This window comes from Neolamprologus multifasciatus, chromosome 11, assembly GCF_963576455.1.
Source record: "Neolamprologus multifasciatus chromosome 11, fNeoMul1.2, whole genome shotgun sequence".
NCBI classification, from domain to species: domain Eukaryota; kingdom Metazoa; phylum Chordata; class Actinopteri; order Cichliformes; family Cichlidae; genus Neolamprologus; species Neolamprologus multifasciatus.
This window is the reverse complement of record NC_140449.1, coordinates 23,570,723-23,592,715: the sequence shown is the minus strand read 5'-3', so window position 1 is coordinate 23,592,715 and position 21,993 is coordinate 23,570,723. Positions and strand designations below refer to the sequence as shown.

Genomic DNA, 21,993 nt, shown 5'->3' with positions numbered 1-21,993 from the left:
GCCGCCTTCATTACATTCATAAAACTTCTCTGTGGTCTTCCCTTTTTTCTCCTACCTGGCAGCTCCATCTCCAACATCCCTTTTCAAATTATCCACTATCCCTCCTCTGCAAACCATCTCAGCCTTGCCTCTCGGACTACATCTCCATCACTCCCAATAAATATCTGAGTATCTTCAGCTCTGCCTCCTGTTTTTTTGTCACCGTCTCCGTACATCATAGCAGGTCTTACTGCCATCTTCTTCTATTGTTATGGCATATGGTTTCAAAAAAAGTAATGGAGTAAGTAATAAAAGTTCTAAAAAATCGGGTGATCGTGGCTCAAGAGTTGGGAGTTCGCCTTGTAATCGGAAGGTTGCCGGCTCGGACAGTCTCGGTTGTTGTGTCCTTGGGCAAGACACTTCACCTACCGCCTACTTGTGTTGGCCAGAAGGGCCGATGGCGCGATATGGCAGCCTCGCTTCTGTCAGTCTGCCCCAGGGCAGCTGTGGCTACAACTGTAGCTTGCCTCCACCAGTGTGTGAATGGGTGGATGACTGGCTGTGTAAAGCGCTTTGGGATCTATCTATCTATCTATCTATCTATCTATTCTACATTCTGTCAATGTTCTATGTAAATACATTTCTAAAGGTGCTGCTGACATGAAATTATCACCAGATGTCACTAACAACCCATCCAACCAACTAAAATCTATCTGTAATTAGAAAGTAATCTAGTTTAGTCCCAGGTGGTGGCCTATAAAAAGATCTCGCACAATAAACATCTCATGATGGGTAAGACTAATGAGCGCTTTCAAGCCCTTCGCAACTTTATTGTTGCAGAACATACTGATGGCATTACAGAAGAATTTCTAATCTACTCAAGCTACCCGCGAGCATCTTTTGGAGTGAAAAGAATTATCAGAAGAGTTATCCAAGAGCCAAGGACCTTGAATCAGCAGGTGCAATTGTTTCTAAGAAAACAATAAGTAATGCACTCAGCCACCGCGGCCTGTATGGACGCTTACCACACAGGGCTTCATTGCTGAAGAAAAAGCATGGTGAAGATCATTTAGGGTTTGCTGAATAACATGGAGACCAATCATCTGAATGCCACTGAAAATCTATGAAATGACTAAAGCTCAGAGACTGTTTGTGTGGAAGAACGGGCCAAAATCACACCTGAGCAATGCACGCAACTAGTTTCTCCATACAGGAGGCGTTTTTAGGCTGTCATTGCCAATAAAGTCTTTTGTATAAAGTATTAAATACATTTCAGTAATACTGTTACCCTGTGTCATTTACCATTACTACACATAACTTATGGACATCTGTGTTTTGTTTTGTTTTGTTTTTGCATGTGTGGACTGGATGGGTTGTTACTGACATCTGGTGAGAATTTCATGCCAATAGCACCTTTAGAAATATATTTACTTGGAATATTGATAAGAAGGTTTATTCCTACTGTTGGCTCCGTATGATCATCGAGAGCAGTTATATTTAATATTATCATCTTGGCTCTGTGTTGTTTACCGCAAACGCTCCAAGAGAAATGTGTGGCCTTAAAGGGAGAGGTAATAAAACCGCTTTTTCCAAGACGGTGGGTGAACAGTAGGGCTGCACTGAGGCCCAAAATAAGGTACATTTATGCTGATTTATGCTGATTATTTTTAACTGTGAATTATGCAAAGCTACTCAAGTGGAGTCCGAGAATAAAAGCAAGGGGAAATAAACATAATAGGCCCCCTTTAAAGGAAAGAGGAAGACTAAAAGTATAATATGGGCACTTTAACAGAAGTATTTGGCTACCAGGCAGCTCTAAAGTGGAGAATGTCTTATATGTTGACTGCTTTACAGCCTGTTAAGAACACTTTTGGTGGTTTTTTAGCTTTTCGGTGATAACGTTTGGTTTTCAGTGATGTTTTAAGATTAAAATCCTCTGTTGACTTTAGATACTCTGACAACAATCCATAAGTCCTCTGCCTGCTATTTGAATTACTTATATAAAAAGAACTTCATCTAAACTGAAAGATTACTTATGACGAACCTCCCAAACAGACTGCCTCGAAAAGATTTCTTCTGAGGTTTTCCCTTCAAACTCTCAACATATTTTTGATGATTAGATAAAAAGATGAAAAGGATGCGTGAGACAGCACAAAGACAGAAACAAGCCCACACATTAACGTAAACCACCACCGTCACTTACACACAGACACTTGATGGGATGGGTTCATGCATGTAGATGATAATGTATGACAAATAAGTTTATTCCTCTTCTCTGCAGCTCTCTCAACTGTGGATGAACACACTTGTTTGCCCATTCATCCGTGTCTCCAGTCGGTAATCAGCCTGTGCGGCCTGATTCACCCACCATGTATTAACTGTATTACTCATCCTCACACTTCTCTTTTTACTGCAGCTCCCTCCCCCTTCACGCTGTCACCCCACAAAGCGAGGTTAAAAACTAGCTCTGCTAAACTGACGTTAGCTGGGACTCTTCCCTGGTCACTCTTGTGGGACACAAAAGTTTTTTGTGGCTATTTTTGTCTTGTTCTTGAGTGTAGGAAGGTTTATGTAGGGGTCCTGAAGAGTGTGCATTTGAGTTTTAACATTTATGTGTGTAGGTGTGTTTAAGAGGATGACTTCTCTAACAGTTTTAGAGGAGGAAGATGGACCGCCTTTCTGCTGAAGATGGGTCTTTTTATGTATTCTCTGACCCTGAGACTGCTCAAGAAATAAAATAATACTGCACACCACCTCACCTCCACCTCAGCTTTGACCTTTTAATTATATTCTGCTTATGAGAGGTGCTGAAGGCAGGCTTTGTTCCTCTTTTTTGTTATTCTCTCTCCTATTTTCCTTTCAATGTCTCTCTCTCTCTCTCTCTCTCTCTCTCTCTCTCTCTCTCTCTCTCTCTCACACACACACACACACACACACACACACACACACACACACCTTGGATAGTGGCCAGGGGATTATTACCGAGGAGGGCTTGATTCATCCCTGTGTTAACTCCCATCACAGTGTTCCTGTTGTGACACGCGCACACGCACCAAGCACGACACATGTGCAAGCAGACACACAAACAGAGACAGGCAGAGGAGAAAAGGTGAGGGAGGGGGGGGAAAAAGCAGGTTTAGTGGCAAGGACAGGCAGAAGGCAAATTCATCTCAACACATATAAAGAGCAGAAGTTTGCTGACTGTTGGCTGCACAAATGCAAACAAGGTTAGAAATGCAGAAAGAAACAGAGCAACCTAATGAAGTATTATTCATCTTAACACAGAATTCACATGAACTAATGAAGAAACACATCTGAATTGTCTAAAGTGTGTAATGTGTGTGTGCTTCAGTCGTATTCACCTCAAGTTTGCAGCAAAATCGGTGATGTAGTTAGACACGTCACCATTCTTTTTACCCATTCGCCATAAGCTGTGAACACAAAAATCACACACACACACACACACACACACACACACACACACACACACACACACACACACACACACACACACACACACACACACACAGAGTTAGCATGCACTGCTGCACAGGGGAAGCAGTGGCACCCAGCGGCATGCTGGGATATCAGTTAATGCTTATGTGCTCAGTCACTGTTTGTGTGTTTGTGTGTACAGTAAAAAGCATTTAACTACAAATTGCAGCTGAACCGAGCGTAGAGCAGTGCAGTATTGATTGTGAGCAGCGTTTGTGGAAATGTGTGGCCGTATGCAGTTGTGTTTTCAGACTGCAGATGAAGATAAATGATTAAAACCGATGATTCACCTCTGACTTCATGTTGCTGGTGGGTTAGGTTAATGTTCAACCACGCACATAGATTGGTTTTAAATATTAATCCTTTGCATTTCATAATATTACTCATATTAAATGACTAATTAGTATTCGGATTAATGATACAAGTATATGTAAACGTAATCTGTGTGAGATAAATATTTAGGCTTCAGATGGCTCTAAATTTTCAGTCTAAGACCTTCTTTTTTGTCTACTTATGACTCCACATAACGTCAGTGAGCACAATATACTTAACGTGATCATCTCAGGCTCATCAGCTCTATTCACTTTCTGTTTAACCATTTTGTTTATGAGAGGCAATCAGAAGAAAACTGGCCTAAATGGAGATAAACTGAGGAGCTGCACATGGAGCTGGCATAAGATAATTCAGGCTTATTATGAATTATTATGCAGAGCTAGTCTAGAGGAATATGGAGCTAAAAAGGAGCACAGCAGTTCCCCTTTTTTTCCTACACACATTTTTTTGATGTATATTTTCTGATACTTCTGCTGACAGTGGAGGCGAATTAATCTTTTTTAAATGCGCTTGTCACAGCTTTGAATTGAGTTATGTCCAAAATATTATATTTCCTGTTTGCACAAAGTTTATTTTCTTCACTAAAAGGTAATGTAAGCACAAAACGGGTGTTGCCAATAAAAATTGGAACGTTTCTTTTTCTGCACTGAATTGCTGCTTTTGATTTTCCAACACTGCTAGCACCAGAGATGACGCTCCACGTTCAGGATCCACAGCAGTCAGTCGTCAAACTCAGAGAGGTATCAAATCTGTCAAAGACAGAACAACAGCTACGCCACATATGTCTCTCTGTTACTATCGTCAAACCTGCATCTATTTGGGTGAAAGCTGCGGTGGTAAGAGGTGCTCTGAGGTGCTTTGCTGCGAAGGCCTCGTGGCCTCTTACCCTGTGTTAAGGTTGAGTGTGCTGTGGCTGGGGGTGGCCGGGCTGGCTGTGCTGCGGGGAGGAATAGGTGGAGGAGGTGGAGTTGCCGGGGAGGGAGTGGAGCTGAGTGGGGTGTGGGTTAAGCTGAGAGAGGGGTGGCTGGAGGTGAGGCTGGAAGTCAGAGGGCAGACGGAGGACATGGTGGTCACCGATGTGCTGCTGAGACTCGTCACGGCCTGTGACATCTGGCTGGACATCTGTCAGAGAGGACAAAGAGGACAGCGGCGTGTTTATTACCGACGACTTCAATAAAAATACTTTTGGGAAAGGTGCTGCAATGCGTTCGACTAGGCGTACCATGTGAGGGCTGTAGCAGGGTGGCTTGTGCGCTGGTGGGGCTGTGGGGGGCTGGTTGGGCAGAGGAGGAGTGGCACTGCTCGGGTTAATGCGCTTCTCTTTTTGCCTGCGGTTGCAGAACCAGACCCGGATCACCTCCTTCTCCATGTTGAGTTGCTCGGCGATCAGCAGGATCTCCTCTGAGGTAGGCTTCTGGTTCTGCAGAAGGCGGCGTGATGGAAAACATTAACAGCGGCAAGACGTGAAGAATTTTCACAACCACAAAGAATGAAAATGTGAAAATTACAGAAAATAAAAGGCTGTGTACACAAATTACTTTACTGTCAGGTGTCTAATGAAGCTGAAGGCTTCATTTGTCAATGTGTTTGTTACAAGTGCTGCGAGGCTGACAACAAAACCATACACAGTGGTGACAGGAAACCACAAACATCTTTATTTGTACTTAAAAACACTTTAAGAGGGGCGAAGCCAGCTACTGTCAGATCAGTCTGCCTCAGTGGATCTTGTATTTGGGGCAAGATTAGGTATTTCAGTGACTTTTTTTAATATTTTAAAATCCACATTTAGTTGTTTGGTTTTTTTTTTGGGTGTACAACCTATGAGCAACACCAACATAAAAGGGATAAGGATAAAAGAATCTTGTGTAATACAGAAAAAAGACAGTCACTGTAATAATAAGTTGACTCATCTTACCGTCATGAAAGAGCGCTCCAGGGCCACACGTACATTCGTCTCGATGCTGGTTCTCTTCTTTCTGCGGCGCGAGGGAACGCCGTCGAAGCCCAGAGAGGGTGAGGACAGGGAGCTGGGGCTGGGCAGGGTGCTGTCTATGGACATGGTCTCTGAAGGGCAAATTCACCAGCACGTTCACACAAGCTTAACGTTCAACTGACAACAGTCATAACACCTACTCTGTGCAACTGCAGTTCTTGGAAAATACTGTGAATCATCTCTATCTCAATCTGATATTCCAGTTTGTGCGACTGCAGTGATCTCACCTGCATCATTCAGCCACTTCTCCAGCAGTGGCTTCAGCTTGCACATGTTCTTAAAGCTCAGGTTGAGGGCTTCGAAGCGGGAGATGGTGGTCTGGCTGAAGTCATTGCCGTACAGCTTCCCCATGGCCAAGCCTACATCTCCCTGATGGACAGATTAAAAGCAAAGAACTTAAAATGTATTCACCAAAAAAAACCCAAAGCATGTAGTGTTGGCGTAGAGGGGTGTCTCACTTACCTGTGTGAAGCCTAGTTTGATGCGTCTTTGTTTGAAAGTGCGGGCAAACTGTTCCAGCTCTTCGAGGTCACTGGGGTCCTCGGGGTGAGAGGTCACGGAAGGCACCGTGGTCACACCTCCACCACTCACCTCCACACCCTTATCTCGCTGCAGCGGGAGGAGTGAAAGTGAGAGTGAGACAGAAACAGAAGTGTTTGTTAATGACTCGTGCTGCTGAGGCTGGGTTTTTCTTTTCCACTGACTAAAGCTTCAAAGTTTCCTTGTACCTGTGCCTGAAGCCCCATTCTAGTCGGAGCAGAGAGCAGGCTCCCTTGGTTTTGCTGAGGTAGCGGAATAAGATTTGGTGTCGATAGGAGTCCTAAAGAAGAAAAGCAAAATATGAGTTCTGTGTATAATTTGTGTCTAAATGACTGTATCTATGTTATTCTGCCATAAAGGGCCTCCCCACCTTGCTGGCTCTGCTGTGCCTGTGGAAGGAGGAACTGGGCAGGAGACGGGAGCGGGTGGCCGGGGACCAACACCAGCTGCTGTAGCTGCAGCAGCTGCTGAATGTCCTTTCCAGTAGAAAGAGAGAGAACGGACACATCAGACAGATGATAAGATTTTGTAATTCTACGAGCAGAAGGACGGCTTAGTCACATCAAAATGTGCTAGTATGATATATACGGTTCCTCCAGCTCAGGAAAGGAGGTATATGAAATGTATACCAACAGAACGCGTAGAAACGAAAGGAAAAACTTTTTCTGTCACGTCAGCGTTAAGAAAAGGAAAATGTGTGCGTTCATGCAAGGTGGAAACTGTGAATCACGAAATCTACAGTAGACATGCATTATGAGCTGCTCCATGGATTGATAGCGGCTCCTCAATCACGCCCCTCATCAGGAAGTGGCTTTAACGGCAGCCAGTACCTGGGCAGTGAGCTGGATTGGCTGGGAGAGGGTGAGCTGGGATGGAGGAGGTGGGACAGGGATGCTTTGGGCGCTCTGCTCCTGTGTACTCTGTCCCTGGGACTGCGACTGAGTCTGCTGCCCCGATTGACCCACTTGCTGCTGTTGTTGTTGTTGCTGCTGCTGCTGCTGGGCTTGCTGATTGGCTGCTGCAGCTGCCTGAGCTTGCTGATTGGCTTGGGCGGCTGCGTGGGCAGCGTGAGCTGCATGGGCTGCATTGGACTGCTGCACAGCTGCAGCCAGGAGCTGCGCTTGAGCCTGCTGCAGCAACAGCTGCTGCTGCGCCGGCAACAGAGCTGTCAACTGGTGGAAAGGACGAGAGAGGAGAGGAGAAGCAAGGAGAGGAGAGGATTAAGAAATCAAGAGTGGGAAATGCACAAAGGTGACAAAAGAGGGAAACAAAGTGTTCAAAAAGCACCACCAGAGGAGCGAGCGAGGCAAAAGCAAAAGCCAAGTGCGTGTCTGTGTGAGCGTACTACAAGTCTGTCTTACCCCTGCTAACTGGGAGCCGGTCAACATGAGCTGTGTGTGTTGCAGAGCAGTCTGTGAGGGGGTCGGGCCGTGAGAGGAAGGGAGGGCTGGGGACATGTCAGCACACTCCTCCATCTTATTCTAAGATGAAGACATAACAGCAAAGCATATACAGAAATGGGAACACGGTTAGAGGGCCAGCGCTAGAATTAAAGCTCGATTTGATATAAACATGTTTGTAATTATCCAATCGAGACTATGCAAGCAAATGCCATCCTGTCAGATATCCATAAGTTAGGAAAATATTAAATATCTTCGGATAATATTGGACTAATTAAGTGCTACTTTAACTTAATTCTTGGGCATGAGGCTACAAGAATTTATCCATGTTTAAGACACATAGCTCACTAGGATAAATCATTAGAATGTCTTAAAGCATGCAACTTCCTTCAAATGTTTCAAATGCGTCCCCAGTCTGTGTGATAAAATACAACTCCACTAGACTTTTTTTCCCTGTCCCATCCTTCTCAAAGAGTTGATCTTTCCTCCCAGACCCAGCCATGTTCAGACAGACAGAGGGGATCTTTTCCAGCGTACCTATTTGAATATCTCTTGTGGTATGCAAATAGGGAAGATTTTACCTTTTGGTGAGAAGTAATATTTCAGATTTACTTCAGTACTGAAAAGGCTTTGTGAAAAACACGAGTGCCATCATACTCTCTGCTCTTTGCAAACGTGTTTACATTGGGGACTGGGTGGAGAGTCGACACATTATCAACCTCAACGTCGAGCGTGACAAAAGAGTAATTCAGTGCATAGAAATGAACACAAAGCTGAAGCAGCCGTACCGTCAATAAAACCCAGCGTGTGACGTTGAGACACAAAAGATGCACAAACGCAAACACGGGCTCAGACACACACACACAGTTCAGTAACGTGGACACACACGCAAAAGCACACACTCACCTTGGTGCTGCTCAGGTTTGGTGACAGAGGAAAAGGACAGGCTTTCATTGACTGAGTCTAGAAGAGAAGAATTAGACACAGCCTTGGAAATTACTTCAAAATGCATCATATTCCATCTCTGCTAAAAGAAAAATAGATATTTGGATTCCTGACTGTTTGAAAAGTTAGCTTGCGATGTTACTTGCAAATAACTGAGGGACTAATCGATGGGGGAAGTGATGGTTAGTTTGTCTGGAAGTACCGACTTTTGGTGAAAACAGATTAAAAAAAAGAAAGGAAAGGCAGGTTTGATGGAGCTCTTTTATCAAAATGTTGCAAGTAAATATTTTTTTTATGTCAGACTCTGTGCTGGAGTGTGCGTGCAACACTGAATCTTCTTCTTAGGTGGATCAATCAGAAAAAAGATGAAAGGGGTGGGAGATGAAGGTAAATACGCAGGAGTCACATGTACCTGATGATTTGATTCTGGTCCATTCCGCTCTGAATCTGCGTGGGTGGCAAAGGAAAAAGTGATAAATGACATCTTCATCACTGCATCAACTTACAGCTGCAATTTCCGAAGTCATGCATGTGTCGCTCTTTTTGTTTTTTTTGGGTTTTTTTAACATATATATTCCGCATTAAATCACATGTACGTGTGGGTGTGTGTTTGCCGTCTGCCTCTCAGACCCTCGCTGCTTACCTGTGCCCTCCAATGGTGAGTCAGCCCCGACTTTTTCAGCCTCTCCTGGCTTTGACATCCTGATATCTGTAACAGGAAAGCACGCAGATAAACAAGTCAGACAGGCTGACTCCTAAATATGTGTCAGATAAAAAGTGCAGAGAGTGACAGAATAACAGAAGAAGCAAGCGGAGACAATCTAGATGACAGAAGGGAAAACAGTACGGCCAGGGCGCTCATCTCAGATAGGTTAGGGTTAAATGTTTTCAGGTCACAGCCTGAGCCTACACACTGTACACCAAACAATGTAGCTGAATCATTCACTGAGCCCACATTCATTCATTCTTTCTTTCCAATTAGTGGTTTAACATAAGAGTAGGTTGACCCAAGGTGTCTGCTCGTTCTAAATTTAACTCAAGGTGTTTACGTGGGAGACTTGGTGTACTAAAAATGTCTCACACTGTGTGTCACTCATTACAAGACCACATCACTTCCTGGTTGAATTGGGACAGTCCCTATAGCAACAGCAATGAATGGAGGGAGACAATAAGCTCAAGTCTTTAATTACTTTATTATCACAAAAACACGGGAGCATTTTGGTAGCAGGGTGTATAGGAAAGATGGGACTGAAGATAATTAGTGTGGGTGAGCGGGTGTTTATATATAAATACACACACGTGTGTGTGTGTGGGTGTTTCTCTAGCAGTTTTCTTTCTATGTTACAGTACAACAGTACCATTTCATTATAAAAGCCTTTTTATTTGTCTGAAACCACAAACTGTTGTGTCCATTTGAAACCCTTTTTTCCCCTCCTGCTCTGACTCCTTAACATGCGCACACACAAACACACACAGATACACAGCGCTACTTCCCTTTTGTGAAAACATGCAAATCTGCCCAACGACCAACTAATTATATCTGCCACCTGCATAATAAACTCTCAGTCTCCCTCCTCCTTTTTCTCTCTACTCTTTCCCCCCCTTCCTCTCCTCTTTATGTCTCCTCTCTTCATCCTGTCGTCTCTCGGGCTGCACATGACATAAACTGTACATCTTCCCTCTGCCTTTTATCAGCATGACACCTTAAATACAGAAAATGTCCAACAAGCAGGTGGTCAAGCATTGTTTTCGCCATCAGGGGGCAGTAATCACACACGAAGAAGATGCTCTGCTGACCAACACTGACCCGAAGCCAGTTTTAAATTAGCAAAGCATCAGTAAAGTGCAGTCACTAATCGTAAAAAGTGATACCGATCAAGAGTCACTCCCTTATCAGATGTTCATTCTGCTGCAGAAACACATTCGTCTCAGTGAAACAGATGTGAGAACAGTGGACTTTGGTACACATAGTGTCTTTAGGGAAAGGGGGAAGTGATGATCAGCTTGAAAAGCGCCATTCTGCCGCCAGTGGCTATAGCCCTGTGTAAATACACACACACACACACACACACACACACACACACACACACACACACACACTGACTGCAGGATTTCCCTTAAATAGCTGAAGCTAAATCGGTCACCCAACGATGCGGATGCAAACATCTGGTTAATATATTATTCTGGTCAGTTTGCGGTTATTCCGGCATTTCATTTGGCACCTGCTTTCAGCATTACGTGATGTGGCTATTAGTGAAACCAAAAAAAAAAAAAAAACTGTCCAGTGTTGCTCAACTTCTGACAAAAACCCACTGAATATGCACAGAAATAACATCTTCCTCTAAATAATCACAATTTTTTGCCACGCATAACAAACTGTACCCCACAGCAAAAATCTATAACACACTGTAAATTTCCACTTCTTCCACATTGGGCCCTGTTACGCTGCGATCTTCAGCGCGTGGAGTGTACAATACTAAAGCCAAATCCCCCTCCTCATATAAAATGATTGCCCAGCTCATAAAACAGAAGTAATGCAGAGCTCCCAAAGTGCTGCCTATCGCACTGCGCTGCCCCGTCGCAGGACACGGGGAGAAGGTGCGCGTTGATTCATGGTTAAAAATGGTCTACAGACAGTAGCATGGTGGATAATGTGGTCAGTAATACAGTGGTGGGACAGTATATCAAGATGTAGTGTCTTTTTCTCACTTCCCCTCCCGACTTCCCCTTGTACCGGGTTGAGCGCAGAGTGCTAAACCCAACACTTACTGTCAGCGAGGCTATTAATATTAGCCTGCTCTCTCTCTCTCACTCTCTCTTTCACTCTTTTAAAACCTCCCTCTCTTTTACAACACACTGCTGCACACACAAACACAAATAATTTCGTGTTGGGGTAACTTACACGCTCTGAACGTGTTTACAGTGTAAGCGGAGGACGCATCTCTTGACTGTTTTTTTTTTTTGCACATGTGGTGCAAACTGCATTTACTGCAGGGATAAGAAAGTGCTTCTAACAGGTTTAATTGCTCAGCCCGGTCATTGTTGCTCCGCTACAGCATATGCAACCCTTGGAGTTAAACAGTAGAGTTCAGAGTTGCTTCACCATACTGAGTGAATCCACAGCAGAGCAAATTTAATGCTGTATAATCCTGTGTCATGAATAAATGATGCAATAGAAAGGAACAAGGAACAACAGTGCCTGTGCTCAGTCTGGACTGTTTCTGTTATTCTCCTCTGGGTATTTTGGCCGAGATGAAACTCCACTGCAACCACCCTGCAAACCCCCCCTCCCCTCCCCACCAACTCTTCACCCGACTTCCTGATTCAGGACATAACCCCAGCGCCAAGGGGGGTGTCTGGGAACTGGAGTCATAAAACTTACTAACTACAGATTTGAGAAGCCGAGCGGTGCTGAGGGTTGCCGAATTTGATTGCAAAGAAACATTTTCCATTTAAAAGTGAATGTCAAAGAGTCATGTCAACACCAATCGCATATCTGTGCCAGGATGAGACAAGCAGGAAGAACATGTTAGTGTCTAAATTGTTAATATTGTAATGATAAAATATGGGGCTGGACAGATATTAATAATATTAGAAATAATAATAATAATAAAACGATGATTTAGGAATCAAGAGAAGAACTGAAGCTGAAAAAACAAATACAGTGAGAACCTGAAGGAACAAATTTGGGATGCCACAACAAGGCCATAACATGTCATGAGGGTCTCTGCTCTTGTCAGTTTGGGTCGTTTGTTTAATCTAAGTTACTATTGTTGTGTTTTTTTGTTTGTAACACATAAAAATGCCTCATACAAGTGAATAAAACACATGAATATAACTAAATGCTGCTGGAACTGAGAGACAAAGGTCACCACCACATAATGCCCATAAAATCATTTTTTCCCACTTCTACACAGTGTAAATAATTTTTTTTTACGGATGACAATGATGTACTTTGACCAGATTAATAAGACTGAGTGCTTTCAAATTTACACACTTAATTTCCCTCATTCATTTACTTTCAATGTTTAAAATGAGCAAAAATGATTAACTTTACAGAAAACCTAAACACGGCTCACGAGGTGACACATCAAAAATAATTGTACAAGATTATTCCCGATATACACGAATGTTTACCGCACTGGCTTTCCACACCGGTGCACCTTTGTGAAGCTGTGCGTTACATAATTTGGCGTGATGTGCCGTTTGTTGAAGTTTGCGAGAAGGACATGTCACTTTGGTCAGAGTAACTTCCCAGAGGTCACAGCAGTGACCACATGAGGTTAAGGAGTGACTCTGTGAATGTTGTGCCGTGAATCACTCACTGATAAACCGTGAACATCACAGATCTTATAATTTTTTTTTTTTTTAGAAATTCTATCTCGACGACAAAGACTGAGAAATGTGAGCTAATTGACATTTAGAAATTGTATTTCGGGTAACAGGTGAGTCAGCTAACTGCTTGCTGATCTCTCGTAGGTCGTCGGTCAACCGAGACTTTGTCTGCCTGTTCTCATAGGCTGTGCTGAGCTGACCACCCAGACGCAGAGTAGGAAGAGTTACACTATTCCTACTCCGTATTATTTGTAAATACTGAGGCTAAAAAAAACTTATTTTTTTTTACATAACTGCCCTTATATCAGAGAGCTAGGAATTCATTGACAGACTTGAAAATGCTCAATAATCAATGCAATGCTCCATCACACACACACAAACACAAAGTATCCTCCAGCTTTAAAGATGCACTTTATCAGAAAAAACATCTGTAAAGTGAACACACGAGTAACGACGCTCATCACTGGAGAGAAAGCGTTTTGATGATGGACAATGAAAAGTAATCTCAGTACAGAAACACACTCGAGCTGCAGAAGTCGCCTTTCATTAGCTGAATGTTAGAAAAGACTATTCAAATAAACTTTTCATTACATTTTCCTCAAGGTTATTTAGCATTCAATATTCAGTTTAAACACACACACACACACACACACACACAAACAGAGGCATGCTACGGGCTGGTGAAGTGTCTGACCTTTCCCTATGCAAGAGACAGGCGTCCACTCATCCATCCATCCACCCCCCCTCCATCCCTCGTACCACCTCTCACCCTTTGATGTTCCCCAATTAGCTGAGCTTGTTAGACCCACTGGCATTAATCAACAGCATATCACAATCCCTCACACACATACACACACACATACACACACACACACACACACACACACACACAGAGGTCCCTCTAACTCACGCAAAGCTTAATTGGTCTTGGTAAATGAAGGCCAGCAACGATAGAGAGCTGCACAGACAGTCACTCACCTGGCAACCACATACTGGAGAAGTCCTTTGCTGCTATTGCCGCTGTCTTGGTCATATCTGCGAGAGAGCGTATACGCGACCTAAAGAATAACTCTCACTCTCCCTCTCTCTGTCGCTCTCTAACCAAAAGGAGGAGTGTATTAAATCATATGGTTGAATTACTCTTCCCCTCTCTTCTCTCTCTCTCTCTGTTTCTCTCTCGCTCACACATGCACATGACAGTAGTCCACACCCCCCAAGCCCCACCTCCTCCCCACATCCTGCAACACACAGGAAGTAAGCCTCAAAAGAGTAGGAACTGTTCTCAAAGAGGAGAGAAAAATACAAAAAGATAAAAAAGAAATTGGAGACACGCAAGAGGTTAAAGAGTGGGAGAGAGTGAGTGAGTGAGCGAGGAGATCGAATAGATAGAGGAGTTGAAAAGGAGGGGGATGATTGGTGCCGTCGGAAAGTGATGGCGCGGCTGGAAACAGCCACTCACACACACACACTCACGCTCACTCACTCACTCACTCACTCACTCACTCACACACACACACAAAGGAGAAAAACAGCGGGTTTGACATTATCACAGACGACTCTATGATAGATTTATTTACTATAAAACCCAGCGGAGGATCAAAACTTCTCCAAAACTCAGCTGATCACGTCCCCCCCCCAAATTCTACGCCGGATCTTGCAGTTTTATCAGTTTACCATGAGTCACGGCTCCCGCGCCCCGGTCATATCTATGTTTATGTCTGACGCTGGGACTGCCATTAGAGAGTACACCAGTGGGCGTAAGGTGGTCTGTCGCGGGAGGTCGACACCAACAAGAGAAGATGTGAGACATCCTCAGCTAAGTATAACAACCACAGCTCCACTCTAAGCCGAGAGGAAGGAAAAACTCAGTCACAACACTCACTGTACCACTGACCACGCCACAGTGAGTGCTACACCACAGAAACCCACAACGTGAATCTCTACACGTGATGGGTAGATGTGGCACGAATGTGGAACATTGAAGATAAACTATATACGCGTTGTTATCAGTGTCGCCCACAAGGATTAAAAGGCTAAGAGGTAAATAAGTGAAAATCTAAGTCCAATGAATGATCATATGGAAGCAGATCAGCGTGTTTCAGCATAAATACTGCCTACGGTTTCACATCTGTGTCAACGTGCTGCCCTGGCAGCAGGATGAAGCGACCACAAGGTGGCACTCTTGATTCTCTAAAGCTGATGAACGAACCATCCACAGACAGAAGTCAGAGCACCGCTCCCCTCCCCGTCCTTCTCCCTTGGTCCGAGTTCACTAATTCAAAAGCTAACGGCAGCAGAGTTCCCAAGTTTAACCTTATAAATACTTTATGTGGTGATTTACAACAGCCCAATGTACTCCTGGATAGATGCACAGTAAGAAGTGCATACAGCACTCCACTGGAGGTGCTCAGTTATACAGAAACACAGTTTTGAATTTGTCCTGAATCACAAAAAAAGAGACTGAGGCTACGGCTGTCCATATATGTTGTTACAATAAAGATCACATCAGGATCAAGACTGTGGTGTGATGGGTAAAGAACTTCCCAAATATACAAGATCATTTAATAAATTATTATTTATCGAAATTAGATATTCAACAGAAAATAAACTGTATAACATGAAAAATCAATCCCTCTGCTACATATTAAGGACACTTGATCATTTTCTTAACCACCCGAGATGATCAAATAAAACAAAGAATGTGAGGACGTGTATAAATTATTTTTTTGCTGGCTCTTTCCGAGACTGGACACCAAACCGACACTCAGGTCTGAAACATACCTTCAGTTTTATCTGAAGCACACAGCTCTGCCTTCATTAGGAGAGCAGATCTGCGTGTCTGTTAGTAATCAGCGGTGAGAGAAGGAGGGTGTGTTTGTGAGGGAACCGACCCAACAGGCCCGTCCAAGGACAGTGACAGACTGCGCGTCGCGGAGGAGGCGGTCCACTGGGTCAGAGGTCATGTGGGCACCCTGGCTTTGGCCGTGACCTTTGTTCAAACCCCAATCTACTCACATGACTACCAGTGTATGTGTCTTTGTGTGTTTTTATGTGTATGTGTGTGTGACGGGAGTGCTGTTGGAGTAGCCCTAATAAGCGGATGGTGAATCGTGTGCTCTGTGTGTGTGTGTTATACAGTTAATGGCCAAGAAAGCCCGAGTCTTAGCCATAATGGAGACAACACATAGCATTAATGGACCAGCAGCAATTACATATTCATCTTATTGCTAACAGCGAAAACTGAATAAATAATAATAAACAACCAAATGTGCAATATTTTGGTGCGTGTTTTTGTCGACCACTAGAAGTTAAGTTTATAAGACAATAAACAAACACGCAGTTACATGCATGCACACGATCTGATAGCGGGACCCCGGAGAGGAGGATAAGGGGAGGCTGAGTTCTCTGGAGCACCATCAATCACTCCACTGTCAGACAGTAAGGAGAAGTAGCGAGGGATGATTGGAGGTTACTAAGATTGGGGAAGAGGGGGGGGGGGGGGGGTAAATGAGGAATAGTAAAGGAAAAAGGAAGGAGCTGTGAAACAGTGACAGGAATAAAGGTGAGCGATAGAGAGGAGGCAAAGTGGGATAAAAAGATTGAAGAAAGCATGTTAGCTTGCTTGGGGTAGACGGCGTATAATGGGTCATTGCAGGGACGATTCTGAGGACGCCAAACCAGTTCAGCATCCCTCCATGGCTCAGCCCTCCTATATCTAGTGCAGCCTCGGGCTTGGAGCACACACACTGGCTCTAATTCATATAATCCATCATATTCCTCTTCGTATAGACGGGGACAGAGCACGGCTCAGTGATGGACCCACCAAGCTAACACACAGTCAAACAGCAACACTCTTATTATACAAGGTGAGAGATTTAGAATCCAGTCTTGTGTATTGTGTGTGTGTGTGTGTGTGGTGTGCAGTTTCATGAGGAGTAGCAGGAATATAAACAGTAGGTCGAACAGTGTGGAGACTACAGAGGTTGAGGTTTTGTACGAGAAGCGGCAGGGGCTAAAACACACTCACACTGTTGGCTACCTTGGGACCGGCACCATCTCAGCCGCCTACACCTTTGCAACACCTATTCCTTTCCTGTTTCTGATACCTCTCAATTGCTCCTTTTCCTCTAGCCCCCCTCTGCCCCTCCATCCTGCTTTCACACCGTTCCCCCTCCTCTCTCTGTATCATCTCGACAGCCCATAGGGAGCCGGGTTTGTCTAGACAGACACCGCTCTCTCCCACGGCGCTACCAAGGTTGAAGCTCAAATCTTTATCTTTCCGCCTCTCACCCACTCTTCTTCTTGTTCTTCTGCTTCTTTCAGTGCAGGAGTGAAGGGTCTGCAGGGGAGGGACTGGGTTCCCTTGGCCCGGCTTCATGACCAGATCAAGGAGCTCTGAGGCCACTTTACAAAAAAAATGCTCACTTACATGGACAACACAGACAGTTGTGCAGAATGCGCAACATACAGACAGAATTACTTTATGGCAACCACTACCTCTAGGGGCAATTTCTTTTGTCCACCTGTCCCCCTGTCACCCTGCCCTCTTCTTCATATGTCCTTCCTCTTTTCCTTCAAACCCTGTCATCATCACCAATCTCTCTTTTTTTGTGACCCCCCTCCCCATCTTTTTTTTCCTTTCACCAATTCAAACTTTCTCTTCTCCTCCTGCCTCTTTCTCCCTCAGACCTGCTGGTCAGCAGCAGCTGTGACATCACTGGCCACTGTTCTCTGCTCGGATTGGACATTCGGCCACGTTGCCAGGCAACAGCAGTGAAAGGTCTCAGTGTGATCGTGTGTGTGGCGTGCGCACGTATGTGTGTGTTTATGTCTGTTTATAGCTACGTGAGTGAAAGGTGTGTGAGCGATTTTCCTCGCCTTGCCCTTTATCTGTGCATGAAGAATGATCAGAACAGATCTACTTCTATGCTTTATCTCAGATCAAAGCATGTAGATGATTGGGCTGCCTCGCCGCTCTCCTCCACCACAGAAGAAGAGGGATGTGTGCGCGTTGCGTTAATGAAAAAGAAAGATGGTACGAACGAGTGTGCGTGTCAGTATCTGCACTTGCGTCGAACCAAATAAATGTGTATGTTCGTGTCGAATGCGGGCCTGTATGTTGTGTGTGTGTGTGCGCGCGCGTGTGTGTGTATGTGTGTAAGCCCCCGGGAGCGGGTGGTTATTGTATCTGACACAGCGGCTCTTTCTCGCGCCTCATATTTCTGGGCCGATCGATTCCTCTGACTCCCGACAAGACAATAATCGCACCTCCCTCTCTCACTCCATCACTACCATTATTACTGACCTCCCCAGGGAACGAACAGGGTGGAGGGAGGGAGAGAGGGATGAGGAAGGAAGGAAGGATGGAGTGAGTGAGGGAGGGTGAGGAAAGATAAGGGGGGGACACAGAGTTGCCTAAATATGGCCTATGATGATGAAAAAGCAAAAAGGGGGGAGGGAAATGATGAAAATGAGACAGGAAGAGTTGGCTGGGAGAAAGTGAAAAAACACTGAGAGGGAGAGAGGACCAGGAAGTTGAGATAAGATGATGGAGGGAAGAGATCTGGGGAGGAAACAGTAGGAAAGATATGGATATGAGGTAATACAAGTCAAAAGGAAGAATGAGAGAAAGCAAAAGCATGAGGGTAAACGACAGGAAGGAGGCCGGTGCGCAACTTAAAAAGGAGGCGAGCGATATAGATCACGGTGAGAAAAGAAAGGAGGACACGAGTGAAGGAGTGCGGAGAGACGGAGGGCTGAACGGAGGGACAATAACGGAGAGAATTAGTGAAGGAGAGATGAAGGATTCGCACTATCTTCTTCTAATAAAGGAGAAAATAAGAGACAGAGACCGGGGGAGGGAGTTGGAGAGGGGAGGTAGGGGTGGGGGTTAGACTGAGGTGAAAGAGGGAGAGACAGAAATATATAGGAACACACACACACACACACACACACACAAACACAGAAATACACAAGCACATAGAGCGATGGCTGCAGCGCGGTGGAGGTCAGCACTCAGAAATATTATTAAATTGACAAGAGTACAATAGTTGATTGGCAGGCTGACTCCTGCACTGCCATTCAGTGGAGAAGAATGGAGATGGGACACACACACACATACACACAAAATGAATGCACAACTGCAGTTTCACAGAACAATCAACACAGCATGCAGAGATGTGGACACACACACACTTGTCTTTTGTCCGTTGTGTGCATGTATGTGCTCACGGCTGCCTCCGTGTGCCTGTCACTGCTGCGTCTCTATGCTTTGAATCCAGATTACAATTACAGTAATTGGCTCTCAATTCAAGGGATTGCTGTTTGACCCCCTTCACCTCTCCATCTCCTCTCCATGGCTGCCTCAGCCATCCCCACACATTTCTTCACCTTCCTCCACCTCATCAATATTCCTCCACCTTCCTTTCTACCTGTATTGTTACATCCATCTTTCTCTGTTTGTAACCCCCCCTCCCCCCAGCTTTTCCCTACCTTGTCCCTATCCCCCTTAAACACACACTTCATCCTCTGCTATAACTATCTTCCCTCTCAGTTCTTCATCCACCCCACTCCCTAGCAACTTCTTTCCACTTCACACCACCATTTTTGCCACTTTTCCTCCCCCTTCTCTCTGCCTCCACCTTCACCTCTCTTTCTCTGATAGTTGGGCAAACAGGGAATCTATTGTATACTTAATTTATGCTGTATTTATTATGGATAGCTGTTCAGCGATACAGTCAGGGGGATATATTGTGCAAAAAGAAGGGTAGGGGGGTGAAAGACTGATGATAAGAATAAGGAGGTAAGGAAAGGGGGGTGATAGAGGTGGTGGTGATGGTGTGTTAGGGAGGTGGTGGTGAAGCGAACGAGGGGAGGGGGGCTAGGAAATTGGTCTGGCTAGCGGAACAGCTTTTCACCTCTCTCTCTCCCCCTTTTTCTCTCTCTCCCTCTCGTTCTCTCTCCCTCTCTCTATTCTGCTTTGTATTCTGCAGAGATGACAGGGGGAAAGCTTTATTGCTCCGAGTTTGTATCGATCGGGGCCACTCTGAGGGGGTAGGCCGGGGGACGCGCTGAGCAGGCCCTTTTTCAACGACCGCAGCTCCGACATCCCCCCCTCCACCAGCTACCCCTACCCTCTTACTCCTCACCCTCCTCCTCCTTCGAAACCTCCTCTCGCTCGCTAGGTCGCTCTGAAATTCAAATTCAAGGCTCTTATTCTCAAAGGTTAGGAGAGGGAGAGCACAGGAAAGCAAGAGGGAAAGAGAGACAGAGATTGAATGAAAGAGAGATGGAGGCGTCTGGCTTCTTCCCCTGACTGAGGCCCTGAATGGAGCTGGGATCTGATAAGCAAAGCCCACAAACACAAACAAGGGAAGAAATGGAGAAATAAAAGGAGGAAAAAAAGGCTGAGAGGAATATATCAGCCTCTGTGCTCTTTCTTCCTCATCTTTCCTGTCTCACTAACTGCCACCTCCCCCTCCTGTCCTCTTCACTACTGTATCCCCATTTTTTTTTTTTTTGTTAGGATGATTTTGTTGACAGGTGAAGAATGAGCTGGGTCCGAGCATACATAAACCTCTCTGCTTCTGTCCTGGTTAGAGGGACGCTGGGGGAGCTAGGGTCCGCTGAGAGACAGAAAAGGCCTCCACAGACCATTTTTTAAAATTCAATTAAAAAAATAAAATATAATATAATTTTACAGAAGCTTTCAAAACTAGAAACTCAAAAATCAAACAAACAAAAAAACCCATCTCACTCCCTGCCTCTATTTCCACCGCTTCTTCTTCTTGACAAGCAGTGGATGAACAGGGAGCAAGACCCAATGTCAAAGTCAAAGCCAAGGAACTAAACACTTGACTCTTGCATGTGAGCACACACACAGATGCATGCACACACACACACACACACAACACGCACCCTTTTTATCCGTTAATGGCATGCAGAGTGCTGCGGTGAGGCTGGGGAGAGGAGGAACAGATTGTCCATCAGGGGGTTACAGGGTTCAAGTCCATGACCAGAGGGCTAGAAAAAGGTTAGGGGTTGTAGGTTCAACTCCCTGGGGGTGAGGAAGATCCCTGCTGTCTGCCGTCCAACCCCAGCTCTAACACCCCCCACCCCACCCCCACCAACACCACCTCACAAACCTCCTCCAGGACAATATCCCTCCCCTCCCACCCACCTCCGTCTCCACTGCACTGCTGGCCTTTAAAGCCCTGCTTATTCTGATCACACACGTGTAAACCTGAGCCTAGCCTCAAGACATACTGTATTTGTCTCAGATGTACGCACGCACCCGCACGCTCTAGCCTGCTCCCAAACAAACACACACACGCACGCTCGCACAGGCAACTCGCCAATGCGCAAACATATTCATAAAGCTCCGGAAACACTCTCACATTTCAAACAGAAATGATTTGTTCTGTGTTCCCATCATCTTATTTTTAACCTGAAACTGTTTCTATCTGTTCCAGCTCCATCTCACTTACTCCTCTCGTGGAAAAAGACCAAAAAGAAATACAGCACAGCCTCAGCTATCAGTTTCAGCAGATCTAAGTGGATATGACATGTTTATGTAAACATTGGTTATGTATACTGTGTATATATATATATATATGTGTATGTATTGTCACTGATATTGCTTCTGTGTGTTTATGTGCCGCTCCAGATTGACTTCAGAGATAGAGGAGACATCAGAGACTTGTGATGGATACTCCACACTGGATGCATGGAAAGGTAGATACACACATATGCGCACACACAGAGCACACTAACCTGCAGGCCTATAACTTGCCTGGTTGGCTGGATGGGTGGATGCATTATTAAACACACAGGACTTCATATGTAGAGACAGAATATGAATGCTGCACTGGGTCCTGCTGTGGCTGTTCGCTCCACTTGTCACTGTTTCAAATTTTGTCAAAACCTATTTTAGTTAATATTATTATTTAATATTTATATAATGAATGTTAAATA

The 21,993-nt window shown here is 44.9% G+C and overlaps 1 protein-coding gene across 7 annotated transcripts in view; it reads right to left on the bottom strand.

Annotated features, from left to right (window-relative positions):
- The window catches only part of pou2f2b (POU class 2 homeobox 2b), a 76,505-nt gene that overhangs the window by 9,103 nt on the left and 45,409 nt on the right, over positions 1-21,993 (bottom strand). For 2 of the 7 annotated variants that reach the window (XM_085177670.1, XM_085177671.1), the window contains 14 exons: positions 9,329-9,394; positions 9,098-9,132; positions 8,647-8,703; positions 7,702-7,821; positions 7,171-7,512; positions 6,711-6,816; positions 6,529-6,620; positions 6,263-6,409; positions 6,028-6,169; positions 5,723-5,871; positions 5,030-5,227; positions 4,694-4,929; positions 3,342-3,410; positions 2,935-3,008 (listed from right to left, as the gene is read on the bottom strand). In XM_085177670.1, the coding sequence (XP_085033796.1) occupies positions 2,935-3,008; positions 3,342-3,410; positions 4,694-4,929; positions 5,030-5,227; positions 5,723-5,871; positions 6,028-6,169; positions 6,263-6,409; positions 6,529-6,620; positions 6,711-6,816; positions 7,171-7,512; positions 7,702-7,821; positions 8,647-8,703; positions 9,098-9,132; positions 9,329-9,394 (1,833 nt within the window). Of the gene's footprint in view, positions 1-2,934; positions 3,009-3,341; positions 3,411-4,693; positions 4,930-5,029; positions 5,228-5,722; positions 5,872-6,027; positions 6,170-6,262; positions 6,410-6,528; positions 6,621-6,710; positions 6,817-7,170; positions 7,513-7,701; positions 7,822-8,646; positions 8,704-9,097; positions 9,133-9,328; positions 9,395-13,998; positions 21,179-21,993 lie in introns of those variants that run through there. The other 5 variants (XM_085177672.1, XM_085177677.1, XM_085177673.1 and 2 more) reach the window with 5 other exon arrangements.